A 12258-nucleotide genomic window follows, 5' to 3' on the forward strand; every position below is an offset into this window, starting at 1 on the left:
TTTCTGCATGTATTAGGATTTAGAAAATTAACATAGTACTCCTCCGGTCCTTATTATAAGACCCAATTTGACTTTTTATTTGGTCCTAATTATAAGACCCAATCCATTTTGTCTCTTATATTTATGCATTTTTTTCCAAGATAATCCTTCTAATAATGATAGTTTTAGCCAATATACTTAATTAGCAAGGATATTTTAGGAATAACAACACTTATTTATTATAAATAACCAACTTAACTTACTTCCTTAATTTCCTCAAATAAGTCAATTGGGTCTTATAATTAGGACCGGAGGAGTATTTTTTTATTTTAAAATAAACTTGTTTCTTGCGGGACCCAAGTGCCCCACGTCAGGCCGATTCTTGTCTCTTCACCCATACGCCGCCCAAATGGGAAGCAGTTGTAATGAAGGCAGCGACGACGTTCTCACGCGTTTGATGAATTTTCGTCTGTCGTTGAGCTCGTTATCATCCTCCGAAGAGAGCCCAAGCCGATCTCCTCCCTCTCCCTTGGCTCTCCTACTATAATTTTATCGATGGATTATGTTTTCCCGGCGCTTGCTTGCAGGGACATCCTCCGAATTATATTCGAAAAACTTCCAATTTCGGCTCTCTTCCGGGCGAGATGCGTCTGCCGAGTCTGGAACTCGGTGGCCTCCGAGAGGGATATGGTGATCAGAAATTTCTCATCGCCTTGGAAATTGAAGGGTGTGGTCGGAAATCCTGTGTCTGGAAGCTTTTGGAGAGACAATGGTTTGGGAAAGTTTGCGATTTCCCATCGGATTGTGCGTGTGGATACCGTTACCAGTCTTGCCGTCAGATACTCGGTTCAGGTACGTCTGAATCGCTGTTTGCGGCTTTTAGCTCTAATAGCTACTCCATCATATCTAGAAAGTGGAATTACGCTCTCTCCAGAAACTTAACCCGGCCCACCATGTTTTCTTCTGTGTATTGAAGAATTTTGCATGATAAAGACACAGAGCTTCCTGAATGCTAGTTTTCTTTTGTTAGGTCTTCAAATAACAGGTCATTTTGATGCAACTTTTTAAGTGTATGAGTGACCTAGACTGGGAAAGACAGCATTTGTTCAAGTATAAAGTATGTAGCCAAGAGGAAGTGGACTATTGGGGTCAAATCATACTAAAATGCATTGAATGCAGTTGATGCCGTCCTTCCTGTTCGCTTCTTGGTTAACACAAGGCCATTGTACGGTTATAGCTGAGTGTACGGATATTTGCAATATTGTAATTTTCTTACCATTTTGTTGTGGACTTTCTCTTCCTTGGTATGTGCTTTCCTGCTTGACGGGGAATCTTGTTTTAATTGTTGAACTGCGTTGAAGTTTCTTTTTTGGTGAGGCTAATTTTCATGTTTTGATAGGTTATGGACATAAAACGTCTGAACAACATGATGAGTGATCATGGAATATATTCGAGGGAGAGGCTATTAATTCCTGTGAGCAATCCTGATATTCTTATTAACAGAACATGCTACATTCAGATGGATGACCATTCAAAAAGAGAAGTAGCAGTAATATACCCAGATGATGTACCAGACGATAGTTGTAGATATCTATCGGACAGAATGTCCTTGGACGAAGGCAACAGAATGTCCATGGTGGAAGGCAAGAGAAGGGTGATTGATTCATTGAGGAGAAGCATGCAAGTTGATGGTGAAACTGCTCAATATTACCTGTCTATTTCAAATGGTGATCCTCGGGCTGCACTTTCTGAGTTTTCTGCGGACCTACAGTGGGAGAGGCAAGGAGGACATTCCTAGTCCTTCCTTGGAATATAAATTGAGATTCTCTCCTACTTTGGAATGCGGAATATGTAATTAAATAAATCAATATAATGGGATGGGCATATGCCTGCTTTAATAGCTTTCTTCTTGGCCCTATAGCTCATTCCGATCATTGGGGAAATCTTGTATTTTGATCAACGGCCATATTTTTCCTGTGAAGATTTGAGTTCTGAACTCATGTCGTAACATTCTAAGTGTAATTTTTTTTTTCCAAGTGTATGTTTTGAAGACAAACTAGGATGGTTGAAAATTTTGGCTTCACCAATGTTATGTAAAACCACGTGAGAAACCATGGGTTGTGTTTTCAGCTCCTAACCGTCCCTATCTAGTGCTCGCGCGATTTACAGTTCCTTGCAGCTTCTTCTTCTTCTTCCTCTTGCCACGCCAACCTGTCGTTTGTATTCTGCCCAGTCTTAAATAATTGTTTGAAAAACCTCACAGTTCACGTCAGTTTAGTTTTCTTCACGTGAAATTCCCGTGGCTATTGAAGCTCGCCGTGTGAGTACATCCTTCTCGCTGGCCTCAGCTTAGATGCAATAACGGGTAAAACCTCAACTTGCACCATGAGCCTGAGGAAAAACATAACTGCGGGAAGTAAATGAATCTGAACTCTACAAAAGGGAAAACGCCATACACAATAAAGCTCGCTTCTCAAACTGTACCCCACGAGCTTCGATGATGGTTCTTCTTCCTCCTTTTTCAATTTTCAGGGAAAAAAACGACAACAAAGACAGGAGAGAATCCAGTTGACTTGGACTCTTGTGAGCTCAGCCGATAAAGGGCTTTCAACCTGTATCTCCCATCGAAAGTTTTAGTGGTGGAGATAACCCAAATCAAAATAAAATTTTAAATGAGGACTTTTTTCTTGGCTTTGTCTATTTTCTATTTTGGAGCCAATCATCAAAACTCATCCTTCCAGCCAGGGAGGAAAAAGACATAAATAGGATGATGCTATAAGCCCGATTTCCTTTCCAACGCTACAACTGATTACCCAAAAAAAGAAAATTCTATGAATTTGCCTTGGAATGGAATGGGGGCCCAAGCTCTGACCAACCATCATTGACAAAGCTAACAGAGTGGGCCATTTGTACCCAAAAACACAGGGTGGTCCATATTCCCATTTGCACCATAACCTCAAGCAAATGGCTAATTCTCAGTGGTTATAAATAGTTGTTAAAAATTATCTGGAAATAATTCAAATATAATAAAAATAATGTTTAGCCTTTAGATGAACGCTTTACTTACGCATACACCTCCTCGGTTCTCCTGTTGTTGTCAGGAACCTCCGCTCTCACTGAATTTTCGTTTGCTTTGTAATAAAAACAATGTTTACGTTGTTATATTAGGGAGCATTAAATAGGTAAGAAAAAATAATCAGCACTGTATTCTGCATGGACTTATTTGCACGGATTGAATTGCCTGTATTTAAGATCCAACAAAGCATGAATAATTAGATTGCCAATACATGTTCGATTTGAGGTGATTTGCATAATTTTTCGGATCATGTTTTTTCCCAAAGAAAAATTTTAAAAAAAATACTTCTAAAATTTTAAAATCTTAAATTAAAAATAACTATAAAAATATGTTGTTGTTTATTTTTTAAATGTTGTCAATCACGTTACGGTTGCGAGAAGAAAAGGCCTTACGAAAAGTCAAAAACGCAACTAGATGACGTGAACGGATCTTCCGATGCGTCATGTGGGCTGCTTCCATTGCTTTCTTTTTCAGGATGATCACTCTTATTTACTACACTTTAATAATAATAGGCAATATTTAAAAAATAAATAACAACACTTTTTTGTAATTGTTTATGATTTGAGATTTTGAAATTTTAGAAGTATTTTTTTTTATTTTCCCTCTTTTATTTAAACTGAAAAAAACATTGTTTTTAGGCTACATATCTTGAGTCAAATTTTTATCAAGGTTCTCATAATTCGATTTTTGCAGAGTAAACAAGTCAACCCATTCATGTATCGGAACCCGACGCGTGCTTGCTCCTCGTAGCTCTAGCTCAGATTTCAAATCTGAGTTAGACGAGCCAGGTCGATGTATTGCATGACTTTGTTATGGAAAATGATATTCACCCCAAAAAAATGATTGGAAAAGACGAGCCGATTTGATTATTTGTTTTTCCTTCTAAGAGTCTTATACTTCGATCCTCCTTAACACCTCGTCATTAGTGAGAAAATGAACGCAAAAGGCTCGACTTTCTCGGCAAGCATTTCATTTTCCTCGCGCAGCATTCACTCCGCCGGTCTCGGCACCCTCCTCATTAAAAATTTGTTTGATGATTAAAGTTTAAGCATCTCAAAACTACCATATTTTTTTTTAGTACCAGTCAATAAAGAAATAAAGAAAAGTCTAAAGTCTAAACGATAATATATACTCCTCCGATCCTTAATATGAGACTTATTTAACTAATTTGATTAGATTAAGGAAGTTAGGCAAGTTAGTTAATTATAGAAAATGTGACACGTTTTTCTTAAAATACCATAATTATTTTTCTTAATACCCTCTCTTCCTCTTCTACTTGATTATAGTTGAGAGAGTATCCATATGGATAATTTAGAGAACATTAATAAATATGAGAAATGAGTCTTATATTTAGAACCAAAACCAACTCAATAATTGGATCCTATATTGAGGACTGGAAGAGTATATATATATATTTAAGCCCTCTATTTCTTTTTTGGTTGTTTGTGTTTCTGTTTTGGGCTTAAGTTTTGTAGTCAGTGTAGTGTAATTTTCTAGTTGATGAGCCCATCACGTATGTGTTTTTTTACCTCGCCTTTTTTAAGTTGGAGTAAAATTGCCTTGTATAGGACCAAAAATCTTACACTTCGAGGTGACAGATTTCGCTGCTGATCTGTAAATAGTCCAGCGAGAATTTATTTCCCTGCCAACCCATTAGACTTTGATCTGTCCTATTAAGCCTGTGGGACCTGACCACGTGGCTGGCGTTTTTGGAGACGAGGAGGAAGACGAGATGGTGAATGGGAAAGGGATTACAAGAGTAGAGCCCATGACAACAATTAAGGGTCGCAAAGGTTCCACGTTGGCCACCACCTAAACCGGGGGAAATTAATTCCCGGGAAGAAGAAGGAAACACGACAACAATTGAAGAGTTTACGCACGTGGGTCATATGAGAAGTAATGGAAGCCTCACAGTGGTGTGGACGAAACAGGGTGTGGAGTACGTTAGCTCTTATTGGTGGCCAGCCGTATATATATGTGTGTGCCAGCAGCAGCAGAGACACCAATGTCACTTGTTATTACTACGCTGCTTTTGGTTGGAGCTAATCGATTAGAGAGAGCGGGAAGATATGTTTGAGGTAATTGGGAAGGTGGTGAAAGGCATCTGCGGCAAGCGCAGGGATAAGAACATCATAAGAGGGAGGGTGGTGCTGGCGAAGAAGAATGTGTTGGACTTGAACGACTTCAATGCCTCCTTTCTGGATGATCTCCACGAGTTCCTGGGCAAACGAGTCTCTCTTCGCTTAATCAGCGCTCTTCACCTTCAACCGGGTCAGTTCCTCCATTTCCTGCATTTCCTCTCTTCGCCCGCCTCCTGCTTTTTTCTTTTCCTCTTAATTACAAACACATTAATGACTTGAGTCATAAGCTAAGCGAGATCACCACAAGAGGACTGGCCTTTACCCTCATGCTTTACAATTTAATTCATGCTCTCTCTCTCCCCCCCTCTCTCTGTGTTTGCGCATTAAGTTAGGATAACAGTAGGGCATTGATCAGAAAACTGATAGAGCAAACTCTCCCTCCATTAACATGGCCTGTTTTAAGAGCCATGGGATGCTCCAAGGATCTAGTGCCTCGGTTGATAGATTCTTCTATTAGTCTCTCTCTCTTTTTCATTAAAAAAACAACAAAAAATTGGTTCGTTGATTTTATAGTACAACCTTATTTTTAATTAGATTTTTTTATAGTTTTCTATTAGGTTTTTGTTTTTCCCCCTCAATTACAGATATTAATTAGAGCTTATGTGAATCTTAACTACATGACGCACGTAAATTGTCACAAAATATAAAGCAGAGATTTTTTAGAAATAAAATGATGCGACGAAAATTATTTATTGTTAACATGAAAATAAAAAATATTATGTTCATAACCATCTCGTTACATCTATCTACATATAGTCTATAATCTAATTGATTATGAGAACTAAACATAACTATTAATGTTCGATCAATACGTTATGAGCACAGAAGTCATGAGAAGTTACAAAAACTCAATCAAAAAATAAACTGCAAAAGCTTCATTAAAAACAAGATTAAATTACATCCTTAGATGCTCCCATCTCAACTGCGGTGCCTGGACTTCATGCCACTCCCAGTATGTTTGACGCCTACCATTTTGATAGATGTAATGAGAATATGGATAAGAACTGGGATAGTGACTTTTGTGGCCGACCCGTCAATTGAACAGGATTGCTTCTGCTTCTTATGCGCTGATAACCGAGCCTCTTAAATGCATGGGTGGTGTTTTCAGCTCCTAACCTTCCCTGTCTAGTGCTCGCGCGATTTACAGTTCCCTGCAGCTTCTTCTACTTCCTCTTGCCATGCCAACCTGTCATTCGTTCTCTGCCCAGTCTTAAATAATTGTTTGAAAAACCTCACAGTTGACGTCAGTTTAGTTTTCTTCGCTTGAAATTCCCGTGGCTATTGAAGCTTAAGAATAGTATATTTAAAAATTTGACATTCTTATTATAAATTGTAAAATATATAAGAAAAAAATTGCCGACAGAGTTAAAAAAACAAGGATAATATATTTAAAATTTTAAACTTTTCATATAAAATATCAGATCTATAAGTAAAATTAGGGGGGAAAAAAGATGAACATGCTTTGCTCAAGCTTGGCATGACACATGCGCTGATATAAATAATACTACCTCCGGTCCTTAATATGAGATCCTGTTTGACTTTTATTTTTGTCCTTAATATAAGACCTCAATCCACTTTGTCTCTTATATTTATACATTTTTTTTTCAAAGTAGCTTTTTTAACAATAATAGTTTCAGTCAATACACTTGATTAGTAAGGATATTTTAGGAAAGACAACACCTATTTAGGACAAATAACTAACTCAACTTATTTCCTTAACCTCCTCAAATTAATCAACTGGCTCTTATAATTAAAACAGGAGATAGTAGTAGTAATACGACGCCTGTCCGTGCTTACAAGATTCTCCTGCTCTATGGACTATGGGCTGCGGTAGCCCAGAGGAATAACGAGTGCAAGAGGGAAACGATAAAATAACAATCGTTTTGTTTCTTATTATGAAATTTAAATAATTAATTTACAGATAATAAACTGTTAGTTAAAATTAGTTATAAGTAATAAATAGATTAAAAATATAATTTTATTTCTAAATATATTTTTATAATAAATAAGAAAAAAGATAAAAAAATACGTGGAGAAATGTGATAATAATAAGAGAGAGTACAATATAAAAAAAGAAAATAAATAATTAAAAATAAAAATAGAAAAAATGTATTAAATATTAAGATAAATTTTAAATTGAAGTTTATAACATTGACCACATATGTTTTTTTAATTTAAAATTTATAAATAGAATTTTTTAAATTTAAAATTTATAAATAGAATCCTCCGGATTGAAGACGTTGCTTTGCTGGCCAATTTAAAATGTTTGATGTTTGCAGGAAATGACTTGAGAGGAAAAGTTGGGAAGCCTGCGTATCTAGAAAACTGGATCACCACGGGCACACTCGTGACTACTGGTGAATCAACATTCAAGGTCACGTTTGAGTGGGATGAGGATATAGGAATCCCAGGAGCATTTCTCATAAAGAATAATCACCACAGTGAGTTCTACCTCAAAACTCTCACTCTTGAAAATGTTCCAGGACAAGGTGACATCCACTTTGTTTGCAACTCTTGGGTATACCCTGCGCATAAATATAAGAATGATCGTGTTTTCTTCAGCAACAAGGTATTGCCCAACCCCAACAACAAGCACTTGAGCAAGACTCACCATTTTCAACACCTTAGTTCACTTATTCTCAGAATTGACAGAAGTGTCTGAGAACTGTGCGCTAAAAGGGACATAATTACTTGTATATTGCAGGCATACCTTCCAAGTGAGACACCAGTGCCTTTGCTCAAGTACAGAGAAGAAGAACTGAAGAATTTAAGAGGTGATGGGAGAGGGGAGCTCCAAGAATGGGACAGAGTCTATGACTATGCGTTCTACAATGATTTGGGCGATCCTGATAAGAGTCCGAACTATGCTCGCCCTGTTCTTGGAGGTTGCAGTAAATATCCATACCCTCGAAGAGGAAGAACTGGCAGACCTCCCTCAAAGTCAGGTTAGGGTGTTGGGAGCTTGTTATTTCGTTATTCATTCAAGTCTGTTATGCTGAATAATTTAAGTGGGAAAATCTAGTATTTTCTTTTCTTTGTCCACGTGTTCTGGGCATTGGAAAATAAAGAGAGTCGTGATAATATGAAATTCCAGAAATGACATGTTCTTTTTTTTTTTTTTTTTAAAGCTCAAATAAATGACATGTTCGCTATAACAAAGGTTTGGTAATTTTTCATGTGAAGTAATGATTACATATCTCCATAACGCGGGCGGATTCATATGCCATCAATTAGTCACGAACTTCAACTTTCTTTCTTCGACTTCAGCAAATATCATAGTGAGGTGCTGTTAATTTATCTTGTAATCTTTGCAGATCCCAATTCTGAAAGTAGGTTGAAGCTTGTCATGAGTTTAAACATTTATGTTCCAAGGGATGAAAGATTTGGTCACTTGAAAATGGCAGACTTTCTCACATATGCCCTGAAATCCGTAGTTCAGGTTCTCAAACCTGAGCTGGAATCGGTATTTGACAGTACCCCCGATGAATTTGACAGTTTTGAGCATGTGTTTAAACTCTACGAAGGTGGGATTAAGGTTCCAGAAGGTGTGCTCAAGGATATAAGGGATAACATCCATGCAGAGATGCTCAAGGAAATTCTCAGAACTGATGGTGAACCAGTGCTCAAGTTTCCCACGCCACACGTTATTAAAGGTTTATTCTTGACCCATAGACAATTTACATTGCTATTGTAATTCAATGTGTTGTTTTGTAGTCAAGAACATGAGAAACTTGTGTATTTTCTAAACCATTTTGATTAAATATTTTTGCTTTCAATTTGGACTAGAGGACAAGTTTGCATGGAGGACTGATGAAGAATTTGCGAGAGAGATGTTAGCTGGTGTAAACCCTGTCGTGATCCAATGTCTCCAAGTAAGCCCAAGATACAATACTTGATTGTAGATGATAAAATTTAGCTGAAAAATAGGATCTTTGGAAAGTCATATTCTCTTTTCCTGAGCTGGATAGGCTTAATGGCCTGATTGAGCATTTTTTTTCCCTTCTCATAATTATTCTAAATCAATGGCAGGAGTTCCCACCAACGAGCAAGCTAGATCCTATAGTCTATGGTGAACAAAATAGCACAATAACCAGAGAACAATTAGAGATTAATATGGATGGGCTCACTGTAGATGAGGTAAGGTGTCTCGGTTCAGTAAGGTTGGGTTTTACAATAACCCTTAACGTGAAAAATTTTGTAACATCTTGTTGTGGCCAACTCATTTTAAGGTGCCTACGTTCAATAAGGTTGAGTCATTTTTTTAACGTGAATCAAACTATTGATTTCTGTTTTGTTCAACAGGCGATCAGGAAAAAGAAGCTGTTCATATTGGACTATCACGATGCACTGTATCCGTATTTGAGGAGGATAAACTCTACTTCTACAAAAGCCTATGCCAGCCGGACAATCCTTTTCTTGCAAGACATTGGAACTTTAAAGCCACTGGCCATAGAATTGAGTTTGCCACATCCTGATGGAGATCAGTATGGCGCCATTAGTAAAGTTTACGTGCCTGCAGAAGAAGGCGTTGAACATTCTATCTGGAGTTTAGCTAAAGCCTACGTGGGAGTAAATGACTCCGGATATCATCAACTTATTAGTCACTGGTATAACTCAATCAAATGGAGTAAATATATAAAGTGCACTATATCTATCTAGTCTGGTTTCGAAATTAACTAATGGGATCCTTTTAATGATGAGACGCAGGTTAAGGACTCATGCAACAATTGAGCCATTTGTTATAGCTACAAACAGGCAGCTTAGCGTGCTTCACCCGATTCATAAATTACTACTTCCTCATTTCCGTGACACCATGAATATAAATGCACTTGCACGACAGATCCTTATCAATGCGGGTGGTATTCTTGAGACGACGGTTTTTCCATCAAAGTATTCTATGGAGATGTCATCCGTAATTTATAAGAATTGGACTTTCCCTGATCAAGCTCTTCCTACAGATCTTCTTAAGAGGTGAAGCTTACACGCTCAGGGCAGTCACTGAAAGATTTATAGCTTTTAATTCCAGTTATTTGGCCTTGACTTCTTTCATTTTTTATTGCAACTAAACTAGGAAAAGCTTTTTGGTGTGAAACAATGGTAAACTGATTTGTTTGCTTCTTTCAGAGGAATGGCGGTTGAAGATCCACGTTGCCCCTATGGTCTTCGGCTACTAATTGAGGATTATCCTTATGCTGTTGATGGACTTGAGGTTTGGTTTGCTATTAAGACATGGGTCAGAGACTATTGCTCCTTTTACTACAAGACAGACGACACAGTTAGTAGGGACTCAGAACTCCAGTCTTGGTGGAAGGAAATAAAAGAGGTTGGTCATGGGGACAAGAAAGATGCCCCTTGGTGGCCTTTAATGCAGACTCGCGAAGACTTGATTGAGACTTGCACTATCATTATATGGACTGCTTCAGCTCTCCATGCTGCAATCAACTTTGGACAGTACCCTTATGCAGGCTATAACCCGAATCGTCCATCTTTAAGCCGGCGGTTCATGCCTGAAAAGGGTACTCCAGAGTATGATGAGCTTGTGACAAACCCTGATAAGGTTTTCTTGAAAACAATCACAGCACAGTTTCAAACTCTTCTTGGCATTTCACTTATAGAAATCCTGTCCAGGCATTCTTCTGATGAGGTTTACCTTGGACGAAGAGATACGGCTAACTGGACAGCTGATCTAGAACCACTGGAGGCCTTTGACAAGTTTAGAAGGAGGCTTGAGGAAATTGAGGGGATGATCACCAGAATGAATAATGATGAGAGACTAAGAAACAGAGTTGGCCCAACTAAGCTTCCATACACTTTACTTTTTCCTACTAGTGAAAGTGGACTAACCGCCATGGGAATTCCGAACAGCGTATCGATCTGATGGCTCGCGGTTTACAGCGAATATGTTCCTGCATCTATCGAATGCTTTGGTTGTCTTACTGCACCAGATGCATTCTAGCGTTCACGGCCTTTTTCTGTCCTGACATTTTTTTTTTATCTGCAGTATTTATGTTGTATGTGTTGTGTAAAATTTATTTGTCTTGTGTGTGCATGCAATAAAATGATGCTCTGTTTTATAAAAAAATATCTCGCTTTTGAACTAATCATGGCTTTATTAATATAGTAATACTCTTGAAAAGAAGACGATGCAGGAACCAGAATGGAAAAGAATTGATTTTTTTTGGGGGGGGGGGGGGGGAGTGCACGAGACAGACCCCACCGCTGAGATGCTTGCTTGCGGAGTTGCAGATCCTCAGAAGATAAATTCGCAAAAGATATCGATTCCAGAAGTTAGCTAAGGACAGAGCTTTTTACCTTTATCACGTTTTCTTAAAACATGGGCTGACCAACATATTCATTGATATTTTTTTTTTTGCCAACCAGTATATTCATTGATTAAAAACATAGATGGAAAAGAAAACGTAATTGATTGGCCTACTGACTAGAATCGATTAGTTACTTTTAATTATTCTATGTCTTAGATATGAGAATTTTCGAAAATTTTAGTCTGTTCTTAAATATAAAGTTATTTTTTTATTTCCCACGTTAAATTTTTCTTTTTCACAACACTCTATTTACTGGGGGCATTTTTGTTCGTGTGGGTGCAATTTTAATCATTCAATAATAGAATTATTTTTTTGAACAGGAATAATAGAATTATTTTTAAAAAGCATTATAAATTTTTATACATTAATTACCAATGATCAATATACTTACGTTTTTTTTTCAATTATACATATTAGCAAAGAACCTTTACGTATTATATATATTCACGCAAACTTTATATTCACAATAAGAGCGAGTAGGTTATTTTATGTTTGAGATGTGAGGAGTGTTTGGCATAATTGAAAAGCACCTTTTTACTAAATTTTTTTTCACATATTTATTTTATATGTTATAAAATTATTTTTAAAATTATGATTTTGTTTCTACGTAAACATTTTCCTGATTAAGTGAAAAACTAGCCTCTTAAGTCAAGTTATATTTGGGAGAGGAGGAGTATTAATTTCCAACTGGTCAAAGAATATGTTTTCCGCTGGTAAAAAAAACTCTGTTTCCAGCTGA

At 37.2% G+C, this 12258-nt stretch overlaps 1 protein-coding gene and 1 pseudogene across 1 annotated transcript; both read left to right on the forward strand.

Moving 5' to 3' along the window:
* The first annotated feature begins 388 nt into the window (after window positions 1-388).
* On the forward strand, window positions 389-2051 carry LOC114737141 (F-box protein At1g55000-like; annotated as a pseudogene).
* A 3073-nt stretch (window positions 2052-5124) lies between these two features.
* On the forward strand, window positions 5125-11109 carry LOC114737144 (probable linoleate 9S-lipoxygenase 5). The gene is made up of 9 exons (XM_028925048.1): window positions 5125-5326; window positions 7476-7765; window positions 7901-8141; window positions 8511-8849; window positions 8983-9068; window positions 9226-9333; window positions 9499-9803; window positions 9904-10167; window positions 10321-11109. Exons 1-9 carry the CDS (start codon window positions 5125-5127, stop codon window positions 11072-11074), a joined length of 2589 nt encoding a protein of 862 aa, XP_028780881.1. The 3' UTR covers window positions 11075-11109.
* The last annotated feature ends 1149 nt before the right edge of the window (window positions 11110-12258 follow it).

This window comes from Neltuma alba, unplaced genomic scaffold, assembly GCF_004799145.2.
Source record: "Neltuma alba isolate B1F8T4 unplaced genomic scaffold, ASM479914v2 tig00013411_pilon, whole genome shotgun sequence".
In the NCBI taxonomy this organism is placed as follows: domain Eukaryota; kingdom Viridiplantae; phylum Streptophyta; class Magnoliopsida; order Fabales; family Fabaceae; genus Neltuma; species Neltuma alba.

Coding starts and splice junctions, on each gene's coding strand:
- LOC114737144 (XM_028925048.1), top strand. CDS start 5,125: ATGTTTGAGGTAATTGGGAAGGTGGTGAAAGGCATCTGCGGCAAGCGC. Junction 8,142..8,510: donor CAGACCTCCCTCAAAGTCAG/GTTAGGGTGTTG, acceptor TAATCTTTGCAG/ATCCCAATTCTGAAAGTAGG. Junction 8,850..8,982: donor CACGCCACACGTTATTAAAG/GTTTATTCTTGA, acceptor AATTTGGACTAG/AGGACAAGTTTGCATGGAGG.